We start from the raw sequence: 27698 nt of genomic DNA on the forward strand, positions 1-27698 counted from the left end.
ATACTATTCTATTTAAAATTATAAAGTTAATGTTTGTAAAACCTTCACATTATCTATTTAAAAAAAATATAATAACTCTAAAATATGCTCATTTTGAAACCATTCAACTTTTATTTGAAACATTTTTTAATATTTTCAAACACAAATGAGATATTAAATGATAAAGTTCCATGATCCGTATAATATACCGGGTGTCCGAATTTTCTCACCTGTAATATCTCGTTTATTTTTAATAATATTAAAAAATGTTTTAAATAAAAGTTGAATGGATTAAAAGAGAGTATAATTTAATATAATTCCTCTTTTTATAAATAGATACGTATAGGACATATGAAGATCAATTTTATTTTTTTAATTAAAAGTATATATTTTTTATTACATCGTTTGATACATCTCAGCATTCTCTATAAAAGAGTATTACGTTACGAAAGTCGAAAAATTATTACTTCGAAAGATATTTGATAATAATCAAATATCTCCTATATTAATAAGTTTTTGCTAAAAATGGCTTAGTACGAATTTATAAAGAATGTCAAATCGCATCGACTAGCGCATTGGAAAACATATGATCCTATTTAAAAAAATAAAATCAACCTATATATGTCCTTTACGCGTCTATCTACGAACAAGATGATTCCGTGATGTTGTATCCTCTACGAAACCATTCAACTTTTATCTAAAACTTTTTTTAATATTATTAAAAACAAACGAGATATCGCGGATTCTTAAATAGCGATTTAAGATATATTTATACCGATGATATTTAAAAATATATCGATTAAAAGTTTAAAATAAGAAGATGAAAAATCAAAAGATGACTTAAAATACATACAGGGTTCATTGTACTTATCTCTGCCGCGTGAGACGGCGACCCAATTTCTTTCGTGAAACGGCAGGATCCGCGAAAAAAACTTCATTTTACGATTATTACGCATTCCATCTCGATATAAATAGACGTTCGTTCCACATACTTGAGAGAGTACCGTTCTAAATCACACTCTTCCGCGTGACGCGGCTAACCTCGACTCGCGTGCCTCGTTATCGTAATTCAACCCTCTTGCAACGAGCCCCCTCTAAGAGAACGTTAACGGATCGGTCCGCGACTCTTTGAGAATGGATCGCGTGGAAAATGGAACGACTTGTGTCGATGGACAATAATGATTATGATTTTGAACGTGCATTAAGTAATTAAAAAATTGCGTCCTTAATAGATTAGAAATCAAGGGACACTTATGTAAAATCACGAGGCGAATATATTTACATACGCGTTTAACAGTGATTTCACGAGTTTCCTTAACGTGGTATAACGTGCAAATAGCATGGCACATAAGTTAAATACTTAAAAAGTCAGAATTGAAACAATAAAAAAGTTAGGATGTCAAATATGACATATTGGAAAGTTAATTGGATTTTAAATATCATATGATAAAAATTACAAAGATGGAAAGATAATATGCACATGCCTACAATAACCTATAAAAGATTGATAAGCTAAGAATTAGATAAAAAAATTTCTCACTGAAAATGAATACAAAAGATGCAACGTATCTTCCATAGTCGATTTCACATAATCCACACTATTCCTATCGCATACTTCTATTCCCAATATATACCAGTATATAAGATAATTTGAAACATCCAAGCGTCGATAAATCCTCAACAAAGTTCTAAACTTATTCGAGCTGAAAAAAAAAAATGTAAGCTCATCCCCTTCCTTTTGCCAGGCCGCCATACGTTTCGCCAACTCGGACCCATTCTCCATAAGGAACTCTTCTTCCATTTCTTCTTTTTTCTCCTTTAATTCCTTCTCCCCTCGATAATCCTTTGGGCCCCCCCCTTTTGGTCCCAGCCGCCATATTGGACGGACAGGTACGCAATAACGCGTACTTTTTATACTATATTCCCTCTCCTTCGAGAAGTTGCCAGCTTATCGGATTCCTGGGCCAACATGCCGCCGGGATAAAATTCGTTATTTACTAATTCATTTATTTACTCCTGGGCCTGTACCGCCATACCGCCCACGTTCTTGCCAGAGTACCGGCCCCAAAGTGTCGTTTGTGTCTTCGCGATTGGAAATTGTGTGTTGGCCGGGTATACATATGCGAAAGTTCCTTTCTTTTTTTCTTTTTCCGTTTGGAGATTGGTATGGGAGATTGGAGAAGAGTTGGATTTTAGAAACTGGCGCTGGAAGAAGTTGACCAGTTGGTGGAATTTGACTTGACTTCTGGGTGGAGTGATTAGGAGGGTATTTAACGAAGTCGAGTCCTTTGGTACCTGTTTTGGGGATTATGGGTAGGGAAAGAAACTGTTTTGTTGCCATTTTGTATGTTTGGAAGGTGTTTGTGTGATTAGGATAGGATATGAATAGATTTTGTGAATATGATTGAGAGAATTTTGTAAAAATTTTCTAGTTGAGGATATTTTTGAAGTGATAATTAAAGATATTAGATATTATGTATAAGTGAATTTTTGTATTATTGAATTTTAAATAGAACTGCATAAATATTTGGAGAAAATTTTATTTAGAGATTTTAAATGCAAAACGATTAATGTCTTTAAACGAATTAAGAGAAATTAATAATTACAATGAAGAGGAAATCAATTGCGTCATATTTAATTTCAAATTGTTAGAAAAATTAGCATAAATAATAGTTATCATGCCATTGTAAAAACGAAAGGTGAGCTCGTATATAACTGCTATTTAATCGTAATTAAACAATTTTTTTCGCGAATCTTTTAAAAAAAGAGAGAAAAAAAATTGAAAATACTTGAGCATTCTCATAAAACATATTAAATATCATTCTCTATCCAATTTGTCGACATAAATTTTTGCACAAATTGAAATCTCTTTTCTACGGTATTTAACAAAAATTTATGTCGAATATATTAATATAAATATAATAGCAAAAATTTTAATACATACATATTATAGCTGATAAATTGCTGATATTCACGAACTTAAGTGCTTGGAATATTTTATCTCTATATGCGATTATTCGCACAACATTTACATTTTATTAAATCTTATTTCGTCAAAAATCACATTAAATCTCATCGAAATAATATTAAAATCAATTGATAACGTCGACATTGATTTAACTAATTAAAATGAAATTTAATGTATAGACCACAAACATGATGAAAGAAAACTCGAAGATCAATTCAGTGCTGCCATCTATTAATCATTAAATAATTAAGCAAAATATGTAATAAAATAAATAACTGTTCATAAAATCTGTGCTATGTTTTATTTTACAAACAGTTATAAATTATTATCCAATAAAATTAAATGCATATATGGTACTTTTCAAAATCAATTTTCATAATTAAAAATAAAGAATAACTAAATTTTATAAAAAATATCTTATTTATAATTTTATTTTTCTTTTTTAAACGGAATAAAAAATTCTAATGAATAAAAATTTCTACCATTCTCTAAATTTTTCTATATTTTTTTAGAATTCGTCGCTCGTCAGAAAAATGGGAATGTGCGATCGAATTATAATTCTTGTTTGGTTAGAGAATTAAACTGCACTTTTATTAGTTTCTCTTTTTCATTCTTTTATTTTTTATTTTGATATATACCTTTTTCCGAATGACCAGTGAACGCTCTCAATTACGAAAATATTGCTTTTAGAGTCGTATCAAATCAGCAATTGTCGAGACAGGTTTCAATGAAATAAAAATCTTTTTTTATTTTCTTTACTATTATCTTTATTTATTCGATTATTTTTTTTTTTTAAATCATTAACATAAGTTTCTACTTATATCACCAACATAAGTAAATTCTTTTTGATGTATATTGATTTTCGATCGATCTATATTAGGAAAAAGATTATAAATAATAATAAAATGAAATCGTTATTTCAAATTTATTGGCCAAAAATTTTATCATTATTCATTTTACTAATTTTACGTCAATTTCGTTGGTAAATATTTAAATGATTTTCACGAACAACCAGCTATTTCAAATACTCGTAAAAAAATGAAATATATTATCGTGGAAATTTATCGACACGTTATTATACGTTACATCTACAATTAATTCTTGTTCGTTTCGCATTCAAAACAGTTTAAATTTGAATCATATTCGTGGAATACGAGAATAATCGAAGCTTACGTCTTCTTGATGTAATGCAAAAATAAAAAAAAACGTAAAAGAACGTAAAAAAAATAACGTTATCCCGAAGACGTATCCGAAAGTCGGGCGTCTACGTTAATTTACTGGGACAATTCATTAAGATACGCGAGCGGCTTTGTAAATAGTCAGACTGTTAGTCTTTTTTACGATCCTGATCCAGCTTGTTGCACACGTTAAGTAGAATCGTGTACGATTATACATTCGGATAGAGCATGATACAAATTCGTATTTTTCACACGTACCGACATTGTTTTTTTATCACGAATCCAGAGCAATTCGTAAGCGTGCAAAATTGCTTCGTGTCTATTCACTCCGATCTGTTTACACTGTTCTGCTAGCAATCCTTTAAACACGAATCGAAAAATAAGACAATTTTAAAACTATGTTTATATCGAAAAAGTTGCAGTGTCGTGCACTGGGCATCGAATACTAGCGATTATCGTCGATTATTGCCGATTACTACCGAATACTGCCGATTATTACCGAATATTGCCGATTACGATCGAATATTGTCGATTACGACCGAATACCACCGATTACTACTAATCGAAAAATAAATTGCATTTAGTTAATAAAATTGCCACTGAATGACATCAATTATCAATTACCATCGATGATTACTATTAAATATCATCAATCGAAAAATAAAAGGATTTTAAAACTGCGTTTATATCGATAAAATCGCAGCATCGTGCACAAAAAATTACTACCAGTTGCGACCGAATACTGCAAATTTTAAAAGAAAATTGCGTTAGTTAATCAAATTAATATTAATAAATTCTCATTTTTCCATTTCTAGTAAAGTCGGATTATATTTAAAATAGTAGAATATTTGCCTCGAATTAAAACATTTATTTTAATTCATTAAGTTTTCAGCAAATATTGGATTATTCTTTTTTTATTATTATATCAAAGTCAATAAAATTGCTGCGATTCATTCAAGGTTGAATTTTAAGATATTGAAGTTCAACTGAATAACCCAAATAACCTAACCTTACGGAAAAGAGGAAAATAGTAGCGGTCAAAAAATATCATAAAGAAAATACCACAGCATCCATGAAAAGGAAGTCACTCGTTGTTTCTACGATACCTCCACTTTTTGAAGCATTATCTTCAACTAGAAATTTTCGTCCACGCTATACTCTGGACCATGCAATTTACTTTATATGGGACAAATCGACGAATGAAATATTCCACGATATTCCTCGCGTGCTCTATGTTAATAGACGGCCTTCGTTTTTCTCTCTCTCTCTCTTTCAGAATCAAGAGAAAAAGAATTCTACCGAACTTTAAAATAATAAAAATTCGATTTCTATTTTTTTTAAAATTTAAATCTTAAATAAAGATCATTATTTACATATAGAAGCATTATAGATATAAAAAAAAATTCTTAAACATAAAATAGAGTATATTTTACATTTTTATAGTTACAATATATTAAGCAGAATTGCAAGATCAACATTAAAATTGAAAGAGTATATTGTTATCTTCTCGCAATTATTAATATGTATCTTTTTAAAATTATAAAAAAGGAAGCAGAATTTTCATTTCCATTCTTTGAAGTGTCTATAATAATAATTCTCCAACCATTACGTACATTATGCATAAATTATACATACATTAAACATATACATTTGTAGTAATGACGCGAATGTCTTCGACGAATAACGCAATTACGATAAGAGGAACGTTTTAGAGAAATGTTTATCTTCGATAATTTAGGAGTAATTTTTCATTGTCGAGTGTATCGTTAAATTCTTCGCGGTGTATGATTTATCACTGAATGCTTTTAAAGCCGATGGCGGACAAGTGCATAAACGATCGAATGCGTACGAGTTCGAGTGTCCTCAACATTATGGCGAAGCTTCTCGACATCCATTTTTATTTAGTCCGACGGTTAAGTCTATTTAGCCTCGTCTGGAGAGTAGGCACCCTCGAGAGGAGGGTGAATTTAGTTTGAAGAAAGTTCTCCTCCGCTTCCTGGTCTGTCTGTAAAGTTTCTTCATGCCTTTTTAGTAGCTGTGCAACGTGACGAATTTTAACCACTCGCGTGAATATAATAAAAATATGATAAATGTAGACAGTTGATTTTAATACGTTTTGCCTGACGCGATAAAAATTTACATTCTTATATTATAAACGACTTAAAATTACTCTTACAATTTACCTTACCATTAACTTATTACGCAAGATCTTTACTCTTTACTTTTTTGGAATAGTATCTCAGAATTTCATTAGAACAAACACTTCAAATTATAATAATTAAAATTCAAATGCCAGTATAAGTGTAAGAATATTTGATACACAATGAAAAGCGTTATATGCACGAAATTCTAATAGAAAATCTTGGAAACTAAATTGGAAACAAGAGAAAGGAGAATCGAAAATGATAATTGCAGAAGACTTTTCAGAAGAAATTCTGTTGACAATAAGGAAACACAAGCTAAAAAAAGACCAATTAATTCGAGATTCCAAAAGAAAAATGGGAGGCATTAACATTAAAATCGTATATATAATCGAGTAAGATCGTAAAAAAGAATCGAGAAGAGCTTAACGAAGATACTTGTTTGGTTTTCCTTTGAAACAGATAACAGACTGTTTATTAAAATGGAACACCGGTTATCTCTCGTGTTTCCTGTTGGTCAGATAGCTGCAAATTACCGGTTTCGATCGTTTTTTTTTTCTTTTTTTTTTATCGTAAAAAAAATAATCGTTGCTGCAACAACCGGTGTACACACAACTTCCTCCCTTCCCTTCTTCCTTCGCCATTTCGCATATTAGCGCGTGTTAACTTGGCAAGTTGATTGTTCAACGAGTGTTCTGTGTTCTATTAACGATGGGTAATTGCTAATTATGGTAATTAGCAAATTGTAACGCGTGTTGTGGTCTCGAGGGTAGACACGATGGCGGAACGACGGCGATTATGGACCTGTGTCGAAACGGACAACAAGATTAACGTTTTGAAGAAAATTATAGGCAGTTTTAATATACGAGACAGTTGAAGATAAAACGAAATTACATTTCTAATAAACTTTTGAATTTTTAATCTCATTAAAATTATAATATATACTAATTATTTTATTTAATTGATCATATCATATTATTTAACAATCTGTGATATACTTTCGATATATCGGTTGATAATATAATACAGTATATTAAATGGTATAATTGGTGAGCTGGTCAGCATTAATATTCCGGATCAAATACCTCTTTTTGCTCATGAAAATGATAAAACGTTTAGAAGTAAGATTCGTATAAACAGAACTATCCGAATAGAAGAAATTTTCTGAACGTAAAGTATCCTGCATAAAGATTAAATAGGAGTGTTAAGGGATAAAATGGGGGCAGAAATATATACGGGAAAAAGTGAATTTGTTTTGGTCAGCCACGGAAGCAGCCACTTGTAAAGCAACAGCAGCATCTGTTCTTGCATCCAGGTCCTTGATACGTATACCGAAGTAATGGAGATGAAGTGGAAAGAGATTTTTAAGATGAAAGGAAGAATGTCGTTCGTCTGTATTTTATTGCGACGAGATTGTTGGCTGGAAATGATTCATCGACGATATCATCTACTTTGGTTTACGACGTATCTGAAAATGATCGTGTTAACGATACAACGAAGAGGCTCTTATCGACTAACTTATCTTAAAAAACATGGATTCTCAATCTGTACTTCCAATCATTTCCAATCATTTTTTACATCACATAGTTAAATTTTTAATTACAAGAAATTCTATAATAATGCGACATCTCAACTCCTTTCTTTTTCTCTCTTTATATAAACTTGAATTTGAAAAATGAATATTTCATCACGGGTATTTTTACACGAGAGAGATAAAATTAAAATTATTATTATAATCTCTCGCGAGATTAAATTCGTACAATATCATGTATATTGATTTTAATGAAAGGTTAACGCCACAAATTGATTATCCATTCCAAAAAAAACTGTCTATCGTCACTCGCTCATCCTCCACCCCGATCTCAATCAAAAAAAAAAACTTTCCATCTTTCAATCAACTGCCATCGATTCAGTCATCGCCCATACATATCCAATCCCCTTCTCGATTCATTCCTCCAAATAAAACTTGGAACCCCGCCAAAAACTCTCGAGCCATCCAATAACCGACACCTTCCGCATCAAAAAGAATACCAATTTCTCTCCAACAATGCACGCATCGCCGCCTCCACCTCTCCTTCCTTCTCTCTTCCGCGCGAAATTCTCCAAGCGTAATTTTCCCCGGCAGCGGCAGCTGGCCCCTTCGAAACGATCGTCTGTGCAGCAGTGGCCGCAATCGTTGGGAAGAGGCGCGATTACGCGAATCGAGATCCTTTGGAGGTGGCAAGAGGAGGGGAAGGAAGAGAGAGGGGGAAGAGAGAGAGAGAGAGAGGCGAAGGCAACGGCCGCGTATCGATCTGATGCGTGATGCTGGCGAGCAGAGGGGTGAAGGACCACCGCCGAGCTCCACCACCGCTGTTCTGGGTATCGTCACCACGGAGATGCAGAGTCGGTGTTGTGTGTTGGTTGGAGGGTTGGCTGTGTTGGGGCGAGATCGTTCGGGTCCCAGACGCTCCAGAGTGGACCTGGCTAGGAGGAATATATGGCGTTGGGAGAAATGTGCGGAGTGGACTGGAGGGTGTTTCCAGCAAGTTGGAGAAATTTTTGAAACGAGATGGAGTAATTGTTGAGATTAATCTTGTGTCGAATTTTTTTGTTTACTTTTTTTAAGGTAGATAAAAATATGGTTAGGTTTATTTCGGGAACGTAATAGGAATATTAGTCGAGTTAAAACATATTATCATCTATAAGTATTCACTTTGTTGAAAGAAAATATTGTTGAAACGACATGTATAGATATAAAATGACAAAAATATAAGAATTGTTTAAAGTAATTGAAAAATATAAGTCAATTTTAAATGAGTTAAACAGTTGTGGACGTATCAACAAAATATTTGAGAATTAATAATTACTCGACGAAAATCTAAGTTTTTCTAATCCCATTTTACCAAGTTCAAAGATACTCATGGACAATAACTTGTGCACATGTATTCCTCCCTCACTATCAGAGAAAACTCTTGACAAGGATCCGAATCGACCTCGCTAGCCAGAACACCAGAGAGAGAGAGAGAGAACCTACCCTGGTCGTCGTCTGGAGGGTGGAAGAAAAGAGACGAACCTATAGAGGAGGAGAGATTGGGGTGAGGGGGCGTGTCATTGCAGTTCTGGCACAGCTGTGTCTGCAGCTTCCCAAACCAAGGCGTAGAAAGCTTTCTCTTTCTCTCTCTCTCTCTTTTTTTACCTTTTCTCCCCTCATCTTTTTCCTTTTTTTACTTTTAAAATAGAACAGCTTTCTTTTTTCTTCTTTTCATTTAAAAAAGTCTCCTTTCTCTTTCCATCTTTTTCTATTCTGCCTTCAAAATTAGAGTTAGATTTCTTTCTCTTTTCCTCTCACGGATAATATTCTCCAGCCTCGTCTTTGCTCTCCGACACGTAGAACTTTGCCATTTCACCGTCTGGCAAGATAATCTACTCCTCTCTCTTGACTCCACCTACATCTTCGAAGGAGAATCGAGATTCGCTGTTCTCGATCCTCTCGTTTACTTTTCCATGTATCGTTCTCCTTCGTTAAACGCTTTGCTCTTAACGATTTTTTGTTTCTTTTTGGAAAGCAGTGGTGCAGGTGTGGCAGAAAAATAATAACTCTTTGGATCCTTGAGAAGAAAATTAATCGAGTCAGTGGGAATGCCAACTTTCTCAGGAATAATGTTTCTATTTTAATGCTTTTCTCTTGTCGGTGAAATTGAGTTTTTCTTTTTTTCCTGGATTAAACGTTAGAAATTTTCTGCACCTGAAAAAAAAGTATATTAAGAAAAGATGAATAAAAAAATAAAAAAGAATAAAAACTTTATAGATTCTTAAAAATATTATCACAATTAATAAATTTCTTTTTTGAAAATAAATTATTCCCTGAATTATTTTTTAGACACGGTACGTTACTATTATATTCATCATTCGCAATATGATAGAAAAGCATCAAGATCTTCCATCTATTTCACCTAATAAAATATTCAACTGTGGAATATATCTCCCATTTTGGAAACAAGTGACCCACATAATACAGAACAATCTATCCAAGTTTCACACAATATAGAATAATATATATATATATATATCTTCTTGTATTACATTTTCAAGTAAACATATCCCCATAACCAAAATTTCAAATTTATAGTTCCATTTATTACACTCGTATAATAAACAGAATGTTTTCAAACGCGGCACGTGCCACATTCCTGGAATAATAAATTCCGTATCACATTTTCTTATTCCAAGAAACGTACGTATCATCTTTTCGATAACAATAACAATAATCGAACCATGGAATTCTTTTCATCGAGCAGGAAGAATGCATCCGCAACAATAGCCGGAAAAAATAAAAAATTTTTTTACTCGGATATATTATTCCTCGAAGTGAAACACGTGGATACAGGTGCAACGTGCAAATCGTTGTGGACTCCAATCAGGGACGTTCGAGGGGAAATTAGAATGAACGAGGCCATCCAGGAGGTTGGAAATTAACCGCGGTCTCCGCCATCTGCATAAAGATAGGGGGGGGGAAAGAAAGTGGGAAGGAGAAGGCGATGAGGCCCATCAGGGTGGACTAGGAATGGGTCATTAAAGGGAGTCGCGTTTATCAGCATCGTATGCACGCGCTGCTCGTAAATTGTAGTTCTAGACGATTTTGAAGTGGCGGTCGAATCACGTGGTTAACGAAGTTTGCTTCGCTTGGCGGAGATGGAGGATTTGCACGGATTTGATGTCGTTGGTTGGCACCCTTTGAACGAAGTTGAAACCTATTTGAAATAGAGGAAAAGGTCAGTTGGAATTCTCCATCTACATTCAAAGTGACATCTCTCGGCTGTGATTTTCATAAATGTAAATTACTGGATGTACTTACGTGTTTGATGTCGTTGATTGGCCTCTTGAACGAGGTTGAAGTCCGTTTGAATTGGAGGATAACATTGATAAACTTTTACGCATGCGTTTTCTAAAGTGGCATTATTAGCTAAAGTATTACGATTTTCATAAATGTGAATTATGGGAATATCTCTTCAAGTTGAAGTTGGTTTGAAGCGAAAGAAAACGTTGATTAACTCCAATATTTCCTCAAAGTGATCTCTGTTAGCTACATATCATGCTGCGTTGAGATCTTTATAGATCTTTAAAGCGTGATTCTACATGTTTGACTTCGTTGCTGACTGTTTGATAGAGCTTTGTTTGAAGACAGTTGACGCCATTACGTTCCCAAAGTGACCTTTCTTACAATATTACACTGTATTACGAGTTTAAATTGTGCGAACGTACATGTTCGATATTGTTGGTTGACCCTTTGAACGAAAAAAAAAAATAAATAAATAAATATTATAAAATTTTATAAAAAATATAAAATGCTCCAAGATCTATCTTCCAAACTAATATTTTATCATCGCGTGTAAACCCTTCTTTAGAAACAAAACTTACCACGTTACACGTATCACGGAGTACAAAAATGGGTAAACCAAGTAATATAGCCACGCTCTTCCAACATTCTCGTCCAACAACCGATTTCAGTCACTTCCAACCGAGGCTGCAATGAAAATTATGAGAAACAGTAATGCCATGCGGTGGCGAGATATTTTTACGATATTATCAGCGCAACGACGATTCGAATAATTAAACGCCACCGGCGTGTAATAACTAACATGCCGCAACGAGGACCCTTCCTGCCGCTAATAAACTTCGGTGCATAAAAAGGCTACTTATTCGAGCCACCGGAAATTGTTGGAAGACGGACCGATTTTCGTTATGGCGAAGGAATACCTGACGAAATCCGAGGTGGCTCGTCGTAAAAGCGAGTAGAGGCCGAGAAGTATGAAATTGCTTATATTTTATAAAAGTCGAAGTGGTTCGACGTGGTATATACTGTATACAATATTTCTCTCTGAAGAGTTGGTATTGGAGGAGAGAGGTAGAAAAAGGAAGGGAAAAAAGAGTCTCAGGTGACACACGGTGAGGCAACGTGGGAAAGGAGGGTTGATACGAGATGGAGGGAATGCGTTTTCTCGTGAATAAACAACGTAATAGTTGGTTCGAGGTAGCATGTTCAAGGAACGGTGCATATATGTGCTACACTGTGGATCGAAAGTTTGAAGTTAATATTCTACGGGATGAGGTGATTTGGGAAGTTGTACTGGAATATTGTTACCGAAAATTTTCTTAAACTTCTGACGAAATTGAAATTTACGTATGTGGGTATCGAATCTCTCTGAAATGAAAACTACAGGAAATTGTATTTGTTGAAAGAAAAGATACTTATATGTGTATTTATATTATCAACGTCTATCAATAAAATTTTAGACTTGTAATTATATATAAATTTCAACTTGTTGTCAAATTACTGATTTCATATAGTTATATTCTTTATTTAGTCATTAAAGAACAAAGTTGTGGAATATTTGAAATATTTGTAAAATATTTAACAGAACAATCAAGTGTTAAAGTAACTGAAATTATTACATTTACTTCAAAATTGAGAAAAGTTAAGGAATTGTTAAAAAATATAAAGAAATTAAAATTCATATTTTATGTAATAATAATATAATATAATATTATATCAAACATTAACTTAAATAAATTTCTTTATAGTTATCTTCTAATTATTTCTACTAAATTGAAATATTCTAATAACTTTATTGGATAAAAAATTACTTATTAATCGATAAGTAATGGAAAATTCAACATACCATCAAAAACAAATAAAAAAATAATAAATTATCGTATCCTCGTCTTGAAAGATATGTTGGTACTTTTGTTCTAGTCATCAATCGACCATATACACAGTATAGAACAAGTCGAACCGTCGCCTCCGAGTCGAAAATGCCGCCGCGTAATTCGATCGAGGCAGGAAACAAAGAGAGGCATTCTTTTACGGGTGGAATAGTGCCACTTCCGATGAATTTATGGCGGTTAGGGCGAGCACGATAAGATTCTCGGAGTGTAATCAAAGTTTCCGCGGTGATTCGAAACGCGGAGGCGTCCGCAGGACCACGCCACGATGCTTATTAGATTCACGAGGCTATTTTCAGCCGTTACGCGGCCAACCAGATGTTTTACGCTCGCGAGGATCGTGACGAGATTGCAGAGAAGGCGAGTGAGAATTTAAAAGAAGATTGAACGAGAAGAAAGAGAAAAAAATTAGGGTAAACGGTCTAATCTCGTTGATTTCAAAAAGGGAATGAATAGCATCGCCATTTCGTGTATAGAACTTTCGAGGTTAATTGAACGTTATGCTGCAAAATAATTTTTATGTGGATTTTAGAATTTTTATGATATTTTTAAACTATTAGATGAGAAATTTTACCTACCTAGAAGCGAGATAATATTAATATCAGTTTTAATTCATTTGTTTATATTCATATTTCACATTATTATAACGTTATTTTCGTTGCTAGAGGAAAAAATTCGAAAAAAATTAATGATAAAATTTGCGTAAAATGAATTTTTCTTAATATCTTGGTATAACAATTAAAATGCTTACAATTGTTTCGAATTAATAGATATACCAATTTATACCTGCCAATATAACCTCAATTTGCGTCAAACATATCCAACATCTCCTTACTATCCTTCCAATATACCATAATTGATAGGAACAAAAGTCACGATACCAATATCAATCTCACACGACAATCCACCCTTTTTTAATCAACATCCAACCCCCAAAATCCTTAATAAACAAAATCTATCCCTCGATAGACCGTTTTCAATCGAAACAATAGGCACACATCACTCCCAGGAGAAATAAGAAAGTATCAAATACGAAAGAAGCGCCACCTATCCATTTGTCTCCTGTATTAGAGAAGAGAATGGGCAAACACTCTATACAAAGTTATATTAGCCTGGACGAATCAGGATCTAATATCCACGCAAAGAAGCGTGGAACGTTGCCTTCTAAACAATCGGCTCGATCTATTTGGCGATGTGTTTCTCCTTCGATCGTCACGTATCACTCGTTTTCCTCGAAATAACAAGATATAGTAGTGGTGGTTCCGAACCTTTCCAATTCGTCGGATATCTGGTCCTAAGATCATCTTCCGAATTAATCCGTTACATTTAGACGATGAATCCCATTTTCTCGCTTTCACTCGTATCATAACCTTTTGCAAGACGAACCATTTTTCGACCATTTTGTAGAAACCAAGTGTAAAACCACTTAACTATGATACTTTTCTGATTAATCTTTTTGAAATGTTATTTTAAATGATCCGCTTGAGTTACTTTTGAGGTTATTGAAAATTTTCACTACGATTTACTCAACACTTAACAAATCGTATATTCCCTATACACATTTTCAATTATACGAATTTATAAAAATTATTCTTCGATCACAAACACAAATCGAATTCACAAATACACAAGAATCGTCCATCTTCTATGCGCTATATATTTCCAATGTACCATATTTGACGCCATTGCAGCGTAAACCTCGTTCCACCCCCGCAATCCAATACAGAAGAGTTGGCGGCGTGGAACGAGTTTGAAACGGGTCACCACGGTGAAATTGGCTCGATATCGTAGAGTGGTGGCACGATAACGCGAGCATAATTGCATTGCACGCGAGTTCAGCCGCGGACGAGCATAATCCACCTACCATTTCCACCCCCGCAATCGGCGCGATGGGAGATCCGGCAAATCACAGAGGGTGGAGGCGGGGGTGGCGTATGAATGGCCGTCTCCGTGACTCGCGTGTAATCTATGTGTATTCTGCTATCTGTGTGTACGTTTGGGAAACGAGTTTTCATACTCGTGCGAGGCCAAGCGACAGACAGACTGTACGCGTTCCTTCTTCTCTTCTATAATTGCAACCAACCAACCCTCTTTTGTTTCTCTTTTGTTCTCCTTCTCTTCTTCACGAATCTCTCTCGTTTTTATCCTCTTCCACCGTGTTTTTTTCTCTCGCAACGAGTCTTTGTATCTCGTTATTTACCGTATTCTTCCCGTTTTTACTTTTTCCTCCTCTTTATAATAAATCTTTCTCACCTCTTCTTATTTCTTCCATCAAACTCCACTCTTTCTCTCATCCCACCGCGTTCTTTCTTTCCTCCTCTATTTGCAACGAGTCCCTCTCGCACCTCCTCAACCGAACCACTACACGCCTGCACCACCGTTCAGTTTCCACGTTCCACAGACAATCCAATTTATACGTCGGATTATTCGAGGGGTGGCTTCGAACCACCCCACCCCAAACCCGGTTCCAACCACCATCATCCCTCATCCCTTCCATCTATGAATCGCGGAATGCTTGGAGGAGAGATATACTTTCTCTCTCTTTCTCTATACGAAAGACTTAAACATGGCCGATTCCCAGCTTCGACTTTTGCCGCCAGCTGTGCCCTCCACTGAAACGTTGTTGCACGATCTTTGAAGAGGATCTCTGGAAAGAAGGAAGAGAGGAAGAGTGGGATCAAGGAATCATTGATATTTTTTTTTACGTTTTATTTCTCGAATATTCCTTACCTGAAAAATACCAATCGATCGAACGATCGAGAAACATAAAAATCAAATTTCACCCTCTCCTTCCTAGGAAAAAGAGGGGGATAGAGAAATATTCAGTTCGACACAATTTTTTTTAATTTTTAATCTCTCCTACGGTTATTAAAGTGTATTACTTTTCTTTTTTTTAATAATACAAATCGACCACCGATATCTAACGCTCCGAAAAACTTTTTCCTCAGAAATTTTAATATTTCGCTCCAACTCTCGATTACCTTAATCCGAGTGGACCTTTCCAAACTTTCCACGAAATCGTTTTCCATCCACTTCCACTCCTCCACCACTTTACACCCAGGATCGCGTATTTCCGCGATTTTGTCCAGATTCGAATAAATTATTTATTACGACGATACGTGGACGGCGGCGGAGTAATACCCCCTTATCGGCCATTATCCTATAAAACGTGCATGTTTATAGACTATCGCCGACATTATGACACGTCGCCCCTGCGCCCTTACTTCCCCCTCCCCCTCCTCCTCCGTCGCGTTCACGCCTCGATCCTCGCGACATTTTTACCGTTCACTTTCGTGCCCGCATTTTTTCCACTTCTAAATCTGTTATTTTTCTGTTATGTTTCTGTAACCGGGATTAGAATTTTGTAACGACACGCGTCGTGTGATGATTAGCCATAGGAGATAATTAGAAGAGACAGAATTTTATTTTATACGGATTATGGGAAAATGTAAATTGTAAATAAAATCGTACTACTTCTCGACATACGCGGCCATATAATATGTAAATCGAATGCCGATCGATAGGTGTCGGGGTTATCGACTTCTGCTCTACCGTTCGAGCAAACATGGAGGATGTTTGGAAACGAAAAAGTCGTGCAACTTATGTCCACGATACATCCATAACATCGAGGTTGCATAAATAAGAGGTTGCTGCAGGGATAAAATCCTGAGAGAGAGAAAGAGAGATCCGCTTCTGGGATCGGTTCTCGATTAACGGCTTGGGGCCGAGTCAAATTTACGATGCTTCTTCTTCTTGTTTGTTTTGCTTTGCTTGCCGAGAAGGAATTTTTTTTACAGAGGTGTTTCCACTTTTTCCCGCATTTCTTGCGTTACCTGAGAGATGCCCCTCAGCTGTGACGAGATGAAGCTGCGTGTTACGGGGATTATTGATCGTGGCTTCGTGGTCGCGTTTGCGGTACCTCAAGAAACGGCCCCCTTAGTCTCCAACAGATTCTCGTGGAATAAATATGGATCGAAATCGAGCTGGTATTTTATACGAGCAGTTTTTATTTGCACTCGACGATACTCGATTTTCTTATTTTCAAAATGATGTATACCTTTGGAACGAGGAAATTTTTTCGTCCAAAAATTTTTAAATATCTTTCCTTGAAACGAATCGAGGAAATGGAATTCGAGTCGTTCCAAAATGAAAGAGATAGTGGAGAGGAGGAGGAGGAACGCAGTGGTTTCCGAGACACTTTGAAAATGCGATTTACGCGTTACTCGTTCTCGTTTATCTTCTAGAATCCATTTTTCTCGAATGGATGGATAGTTGGAAAGATTAAATTATCTTCGACTACTTATCGTTAATTTAAGTTTTGACTTGCTTTGGATTGATATTAAATAATCGTTGAAATAACAGATAAATAGATTGTAATTTTATGTATTTCACGCTCCGAGTGAAATCCTGAAAATATAACGTTTCATTTCCCGTGCATTATATTTATATATTTATCTCGTAATTATATCCTACGTATTTTCGAATAATACGAATTAAATCGTAATTATCCAAATTCCAATATTATCATTCCTCCATTTTCTAATTCGAGATAACTTTTAAATTTATTCCATCCGTATATCGAGAATATGCATAAAAACAATTCTCACATTCGTCGATAGAGAAAAGGAGAAAAAATTATCTCGAAAGAGCGGTCAAATCATCCGCCGGAAGGGAAATATTCCAAGACGCATCCCAAAGTGTATACCATCGAGCATCGAGAAAGAAATCATTATCTATGATGTCGCTTACCAGTATCGTTCACAACAATGCTAATCAAGTTTTATTGGCGAGCCTAATGGCTACCGTGAGCAGCTCGTCACATTTTCCGTGGGAGGAAGAAGGAAGGAAGGAAGGAAGGAACAAGATAAAGCACGCGGTTCGATAATCGGCCAGTTTCGAGTTCATTATAGTTGTTGATCGTCGTTGTTGATTTATATCGAGTTAATTAATTCTGTGCACCGAGAAATTCGCACTCTCGTCACGAACTTTCGTTTGCACGGTGGGCATAAATAATATTTATGCGCGCACGAATCTAAATATTCGTGTAAATAAAGTATGCACGCTGTTAAGTATGATAATTTTTATGTAATAATTACCTTGATCAGCTTTCGCAACAAGATTACGTACAAAATAATGAGAATATTTATAAATACTTCCCTTCTTAGTTGGAAAAGAACAGTTCCAAAATTTAAATTAAAATCGTGGTTTCTCCTATATCACGACTTTGACCAAGGAAATTCACAAAGTTGTATCTCAATTTTGGAGGATATATTAGGAGAAGCAATATCTATTCGATTTCAATAAAAATTCGAATAATATGAACCTTTTAGAGAAACTGTTCTTTCGAAACGAAAAAAAAGAAACTCGTTTAGAGAAGCAAAATCCAATGATTGAATTCTGATAAAAATTCGCTAATAAAATTATTATTATCGGAAAGAAGAAAAAAAAAGAAAAAAAATATCTCGTGATACCTGTGCACGAAAAGTTAACAGGCATAGCGCGCACCGAAAATGGCAGCTGTCTCAATGGCGGCAGAACTGAGGCGGAACGTGCGTCGCCGAGAGAAGCGATGCTTCGTGTTTCGAAACATCGCCGCCTCGTACGAAAATCGTTCATACGAGACGAGTGTAAATAATACGCACACGGATACGAATTTAAGCGTTGACACGGATCCCCCCTCCTCCCCCCTCCCGTCGTCGATTGTTTGGTGAAAGATTCGCTAACAATTACGTGTTATGTTTTGTAACGAGATGTTCGTAATGGACGAGGAGCGTATTAAGTGAGGAAAACATTTGTTATATCGCGTACGAACTGTTTGTAATTCCCTGACCTCGGGTTTTGGAAACAGAATGAGAATTGATGAGTATGTGCGTAGGTGAAATAGGAAATTTGATGAGAACTTGATCGTTCCGATCCGTTATTATCCACTTGTATAATTAAATTGTTAAAATGGTAATACGCTTATTAAGTATCGTTATTTACGCGAATAATATTCATGAAAATCAAAACGATCATCTTTTCATAATAGTACGTACAAACGAATGAATGCTCTCTATTTCTTCCACTTTGCTAAAATTCAACGAAGCATTAAAAATCGTTAGAATTAACCAATTATCGAAATAAAAATAAAATTACGATTCTTCCCTCTTAAATTTGCCCATTAAATTTGCTTCGCATCGTAATCGCACGAATATACATGTACAAAGTGTGCGTGTAAACAAGGATAACGACTCTCTTATAAATCCTTGCTCTCCTCTCTAATTCCAAAAAAAAACAACTTCCTCTTCTTCCACCATCCCTCTCCCTCCTCCTCCTCCTCCCGAATCGCGATTTAAACTCTCCTATTTAATCCCTTGGCCGTAAAGGCTTTCGCTTCTCTTATTCGAGGATCAATACTCAACGAGAGATCCCTGGAAAAGGGATCCGGTCGGACAAGCGCGATTAAAGCGCTTGCACACGCACACACGCACATTTTCCATCCTCCCTCTTCACTTTTCTCGATGTGTACAAGCAACGGTAAAGGAAGGCGGTTTAATTACGAGGCGAGGTAACGGCCTCGTTTTCGCGCGATCGAGAAACCCGGTTACGGGTTTATATAATAATGTGAAGCGGTAATTTAACACTGGTGGTCAGATCGGCCATCCACAGATGGCAGCGGTGGTCAGCCTAGCGCGATGCGATACGGGAGACGGGTCGAATGAATTACGATTCGGAGGGAGGGAGAGGGAAGCGTATTGTTGAATTTGATTTTAATAATATTTTTAATTTTTAATAATAGTCGTGGAGAGGGATCGTTGTTTTCGTTGGTTCCCGTTTTTACGTTCGAATTCCCGTAGGATTAATCCCATGGATTCTACGGGATTAATTATGACTAGAGTGAATTGTATTGAAAATAGTAATGCAAGATGGATAATAATTGTTGGAAGGGAAATTAAATGGAAAAAACTAAGATATAAATTTGCACGTTTTGTATCAGGGTTGATTTAAATTATTTTCAAAATTTAATATTATCGAAAATAAGAGAGTTCAATTTAGAAATTGAATGCTGAATTTATTGATATCTAGTTCTTTTTAAAAATAAATTTAATTTAAAATAATCAATAAATTAAATTTAAGGTATTACGAATATTTCGTAATTAAAAATTTGAAGCAACTTGGCAATTGTTCCACTCTCGAATAGAAACGTTAAGAAATAGATAAAAAGATTTGAGAGAATCGATTATCGATTTGTATTATACATAAAACAACTTTTATCATTAAGATATCCTTCCGATTGGATCACCGTCGGACGAATAACGATCATTGGATTCTGCAAAGAGATTTTGTTCTCCTCGATTTTTAGATTGATTTGCTCGAATGGAAGTTCGAGGCACGTGCCGACGGTTCGCTCGAGCTTTCATAAAAGTGAGCGACACGATTTTTGAAAATCTATCAACCCTGAACATTATAACAAAAAGATCGAGAGATAGAATTTTATATCATACCATTATCCACATTAATTATCTTTTCTTGGCACTTTTTGGAGAACAAATAAATTAAACAAAAATCCATAGAAGATAACCTATTATTATTAAATATCGACACCTTCACAAATTTTTCACACACATCGTTTTATCCAATATAGAACTTTCGAATACCTCGTTCTTGAAGTCACTCACACAATCACCCACTACAACACTTATTATTAACTATCAATTCATCTTAATATTCACGATTCGAGACGAATCGTAACAAAAGCACGATGCGCTTTCGAAAACTAACCTATAAATACATAACCGTTCATAACGTGAGGCGTTTTAACGGCGTTTGAACAAATCTGGAGGCGTGTTTTCGCCTATTTTTACGAACAAATGAATCGAGCACGGATCTCGTTTTCACGGGTGACGAGTTAAAGGAAAACGAGTTAAAGCTCGCGTCCAACCGAAGATTCACGATGAACTGAAACCGAAAGAGAGCAGGCTGCGGCTGAGAGGATCCGCGAGGGAAAGTAAAAAATTGACATTTCCTCTACGAAGAGGAGAGGATCCCTGGGCGGGCGGCGAGAGGCAAGGATGGAATGGAAAGGGTTCCTTGGAAAAAAAGGAAAACCCTTTCTTTCTTTTTTCTTCTTTACTGTCCCCCTCCCCCCGGTAAATAACCAGCCCCGCTTTCTCCTCCCAACCCTTTTTTTAACCCCATCTCTCGCTTTACTTTACTTTCACTTCTCCCTTGCTGTGAGCTCACTTTTTTCCGCCGAATAATGGGAATATCTCGTCGATTCAACTCTTTTGTTGGGAAAAGGTAAAAATCGTGAAAACCAATGTGAAATGGTCCGAAAAGGAGAAGAGAAAGCGTTAATTACCCGCGAACGATTGAAACCTCTCGAAATTTCTCCAAACTTTTTCTAGACTTGTAGAAAACAATAGTAGAAACTTTTGAAATTTTTCCAAAAGATTTTTTTCTTTTTTTTTGTCGTTCGATCTACGATCTGTGTTGAGATTAAATCGATCTTCGATCGAAAATAATGAAGATATGGATCGAGGATAAAAATGATTGTTCTCTCGTTTCAGATTACTGGCGCACGGCTGGGCCGCCGGACTTCGTCCAGGAGAAGGTGAGTAACCACTAATAACAATAATTTCATTCGTGATTAACGGACTACTTTTACTGTTGTTGAGAACAGTATAAAAATCAAATTAAAATTTTCACTCTCTCAAGTAATGAAAACGTATTTCCTCTACGTATTTCTGTTCTATTACAACCATCTCAATCATCAACATAATCGTAAACTTCTAAACTGAGAAAACTTTTAAAATTATTTACACACACATACATATATATATATATATATATAATATTTCCAGCATAAAATTCCTCATCACGATCCACTTTCAATTTTCCTCTTCTTCAAAGATTGGAAAAAAGAAGAGAAACAATCCTCCATCGCATATAAACACATCTACACCATACGAATTTCTTCTCTATCTATCCATCTTATTTACCTTCGAAGAGAAAGAGAGAAAAATTTCGCGAGAGAAGAAAAAACCCAAAGTAAATAACAGCGGTGGCAGTGAGTCTATCGCCGAGAGACGAGAAAGAAAGAGAGAACCCGTGAGGGGAATGGGAAAAAAAGAGCGAGAGCCAGGTCTATATACGTGCAACAACAACACCAGGTATATAGATAAGAGGGAGCGTTTGCCTCGTTCTCGAAATACGAATGGCGAACCGTTCGCGATATCGGTTATTATAAATTACAGGGAGAGGGGGGAGGGGATCGTGACTATCCGCCGTAAAGGGTAAAGTAAAGTAACGAATTAACGGCTTGGGGAGTGTCGCGAAGTGTAAAGTGCCGCGCTTGTTCCCGATCCGTGATCCTCCCCCCCCTCCCCCCTCCCCCAGAGGGGGAGGCCCGACCCGTTCCACCGATTCGTAAACGTGAATTTATAATGACGTTGTACTTTCCGGAGAATACCTATTACGAACTGCCTTTTAAGGAAGTTGTATATTACGCGTTTCACGGGCGTTCGTGCGTTAGCCGACAGCCGAGGGAGGGCGGGGGGGAAGAGGAGGAGGAGGAGGAGGAGTGGGAGGAGGGTGTTTTTTTGCTTTTTTTTTCTCGAGAATTAAAATACCGGTCATCCGGCATTTCGCCATTTTCTCGTGTTTTTCTCGGATTCTTGGATCGAAGAGGGTAGATAGGTTTTGGATTGGCTCTTTTCGCCTCTCTTTTTCCTCCGTGGATAGATTTTGGAAGTTTTGTTTGTATCCATATGTATGGATATGATGAGAAGAAAACAGTAATTAAATTATGTTTGTAAATGAAGTTAATGAATAAATGGAATTATTTTTCTTTAAATATCCTCAGAAGGGCGATTTTGTTTGATTTCATTTATTTTGCATTACGAAAATGGGAAACTCGTACAATTTTTCTTCCAAAACAAGACAAATTTTACTTTACCAGACTCTTAAAAATTTAATTTACAGACTATCTAACAAAACTCGAATAGAAGTAAAATTTATTATTGTAGAAAGGGAAAGAAGAAAATTTCGAAAGAAATTTCTACGTTCTGGGATGAAGGTGAGGGTGAAAATTCGTAAGGAGGAGTTGGAAGAAACGCAACTTTCTCGAGACGAGTGCTTGTTCCAAATATTTGCAGAGTATTAAATCCGCTCGAGGCGTCGGATCCATGTCTAGAGTATCGTTTACGCATAGTGCACGGTAGCTCTGAGAAACAAACACACTGTTGAGCGTGGTTTATTTTTGTTATTGCTGCTTCTATGACGATGATATTCTTTAGACGATTTAGATGAAAAGAATTTTGAAAACATCTCTCGTTTTCTATTCTAATTCATTCCGAATTATATTTGAATTTTTGGACGAGATAAGATTAATCCGAAAAATTAATTTAATTTCGTTCGAGCGAGTTATATTGAAAAGTTTTATCGTCACCGCGTATATTGCAAAATAATTTAACGAGACGAGTTTAATTTATCTCTAATAAACGAGTCATCTTCGCAATACGAATTTTCATTCGCGGGACGATTCGAGGAACGAATTACACTCTCTTGAGAATTGTTGTTACCATAAAATAACTGCATAAAAAAGGGGACGGAATCGAGGAGGACAGGCAGTTGCCATTAATATCGCCAAAGTAACGCCGTGGAATGACACATATAAGGCACACACGCACACGGGCGATAAAGTACAAATACACCGCTTCTGTCTTTTTATCAACACGTTCTAATCCCGTCGTCGTATGGGCGGCGACGCCTTCAAACACACGATGCGCGTTTTACAAACGAGTTTCCTCTTCTTCAATTTGTTCTGCAAACATTTAGAAAGGAATCTTTCTCGGCCAGATGAAGAAACAAGCTGCACGGGTGATCCCATTCAAAGAAAGCATAACACGTGGAAGATTTATATGTCCTTCGATTGCACAACATTCGTTTGACCTTTGGCCGACCTTCTGCTTTAACTTCGAATCGTATCTCTCGTGACGAGACAGCCCAATCGTCGGATTAAGATACGAGTTTCTCTCTTTCTCTCTCTTTTTCTCTTTCTCTCAGCGAGGTTGATAAGCGGAACATGGATTTTTAAAAATGTGTTCAAATGTTCGTCAAAATGTAATATTATGTAATTGTAAGTATAAAATTTATTTATTTATTTTCGGTACGTATTACGTAAGATGAGTGGAGCAAATTATTGTCGAGTTCGAGTGCATGTGCAACGCAATTTGTTCGAATATTTAATTAAGAAAAATATAATCTGTGCATAAATTAAGATAAAAATTTCACGAATAAAATTCTCACTGTATTGATCCGTATTCATTTTTAATTTCTACTTGACCGATATAAATTAAAAATTTTTTTATAATAAACTTTTTTTCGTTAATTAATTTTCTATCGTAAATTAACAACTATTATCGTCATTATTTTTTACAAAAAATTAATTCGTAAACTGAAGAAAAAGAAATATATTCTTTAATTTTTAAATATCGCGCTATTTTCCAAATTATTATTATTATTATCGCTGCGCATCGATGACTTCTAACACAGAAATTCCATCTCGCGCATGTACATTTCCATAAAAAAACACGCGTAACACGAGAAATACGCGTTTGCATAAAAATTCTCGATTAACCGATAAGATCTGTATGGCGACCGGCCAACGATCGTGTTATATCCTCGATCATCCCTGGAACGTGTTTCAAAACTTCATCGTCGTAAGGTATCTTCACCGCCGATATAATTAACCAGGATGCACGTTTCGCATGTAAACACGCGAGAGGGGCATAGAGGTTCGTTTCCATTATTCGCGCAACACAACGCATGGTTCGATAGGAAAGCACAGAGAGAGAGAGAGAGAGAGAGAGAAGAGAAAGTAGAAAACTCCTCTTCTGCCTCCTCTGTATCCCGCAGCATCCCATCATGGCCGACAACAACGCCCACCCCACTCCTCTTCCACTCGCCGGTCCAGCTATCCCCACCAGGCCGGCCTGGTCCAGGCTCAGCCTAACTTAACCCTCGTGGTTAGAGCTCCGTTTCGCGCGTGGCGGCCATATTGGATCAAGGGTTGGGCCACTGAAAGAGGCGGCCACTTGATTGGTCGGCAAGACAGAGATCTCTCGCGAGTTTCCTCGCTGTCCGTCTTTGTCTCTCGCTTTCTTTCTCGCTTATCTTCTGTCTCTGTTCTCTCGTTATCCTTGTTGGACTCCTGTTCAGAATTCTTGAACTCTGTCTCTGTTCTTTGCACGTATATACGTAGAATGGAGAGAAAGATGGTTGAGCTCGTTGAACTTTGTCGAGACGCTTTTCCAGCTCCCTTTTGAATTTCAGAGCTTTTCCAAGGATCTAACGTTTTTTTCCTCTTTTTTTTTTCTTTTTTTTTTTATCGGATCTAATACACATGGAGGGATGCAATTTTTCTTAGAGCTTTTTTTAAAAAGAGGGTAAGTGTTTGAAGGAAAGTTAGGTTAGGATTTTAGGTAACCTCGAAATATAATAATTTTTATTAATTATTGCATTAATTTTTATTTAAATCAGTAGAAGACATATTAATTGGAAGTGATTCAAAATTTTTTTGTCCAATAATGTCCATATCCTGCAGTTTGAGTAGATATACTTTCTTTCCAACTCTCTATCCCTAGGTTTCCTTTCTTATCGATGTTTTTCTTCGTCTCTTATCGGTGGCTCGTAAAACACGCGAGTGGTAAAATTTTTTAAATTTTTCATAGAAATTTCCAACATTCTTCCGATGATTCTTTGCCTGATTTTGAACGTTTGAAAAATGAAAAAAAAAAAAAAAAAAAGAAAAGAGCTATATAATTTATCGAATATTCACACACATTCACACACAATTTCGAGGAATATCAAAGTGAATAAATTTTTCATTTAATTCTATCCAAGAATTTCGAGGGAAAAATTTTTCAAAAAGTTTAAATAGTCAAAATTAAATAGTGAAAATTTTAAATAGTTGATTTTTCAAATTTCCATCCTAGAATTTTTCTCTCTCCGCGTACAATTTTGTACCCTCGTTCGAGTAGGGATAAAAATAGAGAAGAAAGGAAGCGGAAGAAAAAAAAAGAAAAAAGAGAAATAGCGTCGACGAGGGTTTCGAGAATGCATAATTCGATGCTGTTTTGTCCCTGGACAGACGATTCGAGTGAGTTCAATGATCCAGATGCGCCTTGTCCGTGACGCAAGGTCTGCATACGCGATCATCTATGGCGAACGTAACCGTGCCTCGTCTCCTAATTTATTTAGGAAAAAATTTCTTTGTTTACATATTGATTCAATTTAGAAATAGGAAAGAAACCTATCAAAAATAATACATTTATATTTTTGAGGAAATAATTAGAAGCAGTGTGACTGAAAGAAATAAAAATAAAAAGTAAAAATAGATACGTATACAAAGTAATTTGCAATAAGAATTCGAATACCTTATATTAATAAAATTTAGTTATAACAATTAAAATAACTCCATTTGTTTAAATTTCTGCACCGAGTTAAATTTAAAAAATAAATTTTTTAAATTTCAAGCGTTCATGTAATTTCCACGAAAATTTCGCGAATGGTCAGGGAAAAATGAAAAATTCAGGACACGCTATGTAATCAAGGGAATATAACCGTAAAACTATTTTACGATTGTTCGCATTAATGTTCAACGTCTCTCTAAACAAACCATCACCCTTAAAAGAAATTATCATAAAAAATGTCTAATTTAACCGTGCATTTATAAAAGTTTTTTTTTTTTAATCATTCAAATATGAGATCACCTTATTAGAATGAATTACCTTATTAATTAGAACGACTAATTAATGGGCAATTTAAAAATGATTATTAATAAACGAGAGTCATCAAGTATATTAACAGTAGATAACCAAATATCCGTTATAGATACTTACACTGTTGGCCAAGATGTTCCGCTTCGGATCCTTTTACAGGACGCCATAAGTCGATTAACAACTGCGAAAAAAAAAAATAAAAAAAAAAGTCACTTCTAGACTTTAAAAATCACGAAATAGTACGCACTTGACCGCGATGTGAACTGACCGTTTTCGGTTCGTGCTTCTAGAGAAGAAAGTGAAATTCCATCCCTGCCCATTATCCACGGCCAACCCTTTCTTGACTTTCGAATTTTTAACATTTTTATTGCCAGAGTCTACTTTCACCAACCCTTTTGCCGATTGCGGACAAATAGGTCGAGATGGCCTGACTTCAACCCTTTTTTACGATTGCCTCTAAAAGAGAAAGTTGTACGTTCGACACGGGTGAAATAGTTACCTCCATCGTGTCTTGAGAGAGATTAAAGAGGGTGATTGAAACAGGATGACTTATATCTTGTTTGTTTCGTTCGGGTTTTATCGGCGAACTTCGTTCGAACTCGTAAACGATTTTATTTCGTATTTGATGAATGATCTTATACGAATTTTTAATCTGGTTTGATTGTTATTTCTTTATCTCTTTAAAATTCTCTTTTCAAAATAAATTCAATGTCGATTTACAACCAGGTTAATCTGAGGATTTTGTGAAATTTTATGATTTACGAAAACCGAAACTCTCGAAAATTTAAAATGGTTATTTTTTCTTTTTTTTATTTTCTAAGAAATATTATTTTGTTCGAGAACTATTTGAGAAAACTTGATTTTCGGAAATTTTTCAAATTTAGATTTCGAAGTTTCGAGTATTCGAAAAATACGATTTCGTCGAGAATTAAAATTTTATGAATTCTTGAAATATTTCAAATTT

At 35.6% G+C, this 27698-nt stretch overlaps 1 protein-coding gene and 1 long non-coding RNA gene across 20 annotated transcripts in view; one reads left to right on the forward strand and one right to left on the reverse strand.

The window, feature by feature from the left end:
- Positions 1-27698, forward strand: part of LOC108000314 (uncharacterized) — a 252647-nt gene that overhangs the window by 109827 nt on the left and 115122 nt on the right. For 7 of the 11 annotated variants that reach the window (XR_009833087.1, XR_009833093.1, XM_062086478.1 and 4 more), the window contains 2 exons: positions 21521-21564; positions 21815-22493. Coding sequence is in view for 5 of the 11 variants with exons in the window: in XM_062086477.1 (XP_061942461.1) it covers positions 21521-21564; positions 21815-22250 (480 nt within the window). In the remaining 6 variants the exon portion in view is untranslated. Of the gene's footprint in view, positions 1-21520; positions 21565-21814; positions 22494-27698 lie in introns of those variants that run through there. The other 4 variants (XR_009833076.1, XR_009833075.1, XR_009833088.1 and 1 more) reach the window with 1 other exon arrangement.
- On the reverse strand, positions 7207-27258 carry LOC133667489 (uncharacterized). Of its 9 annotated transcripts, none has more exons than XR_009833099.1 (6): positions 27003-27258; positions 26855-26915; positions 11667-11772; positions 11104-11533; positions 10077-10999; positions 7207-9993 (listed from the first exon to the last, which is right to left on the reverse strand). It is a non-coding gene; the product is annotated as an uncharacterized LOC133667489 (long non-coding RNA). The 9 variants fall into 9 exon arrangements; XR_009833097.1 differs by lacking the exons at positions 26855-26915; positions 27003-27258 and adding exons at positions 15225-15618; positions 20456-21032; XR_009833098.1 differs by lacking the exons at positions 26855-26915; positions 27003-27258 and adding an exon at positions 20456-21022 and having other exon boundaries at positions 10077-10438; positions 10523-10999.

This window comes from Apis cerana, linkage group LG16 (genome assembly GCF_029169275.1).
Source record: "Apis cerana isolate GH-2021 linkage group LG16, AcerK_1.0, whole genome shotgun sequence".
In the NCBI taxonomy this organism is placed as follows: domain Eukaryota; kingdom Metazoa; phylum Arthropoda; class Insecta; order Hymenoptera; family Apidae; genus Apis; species Apis cerana.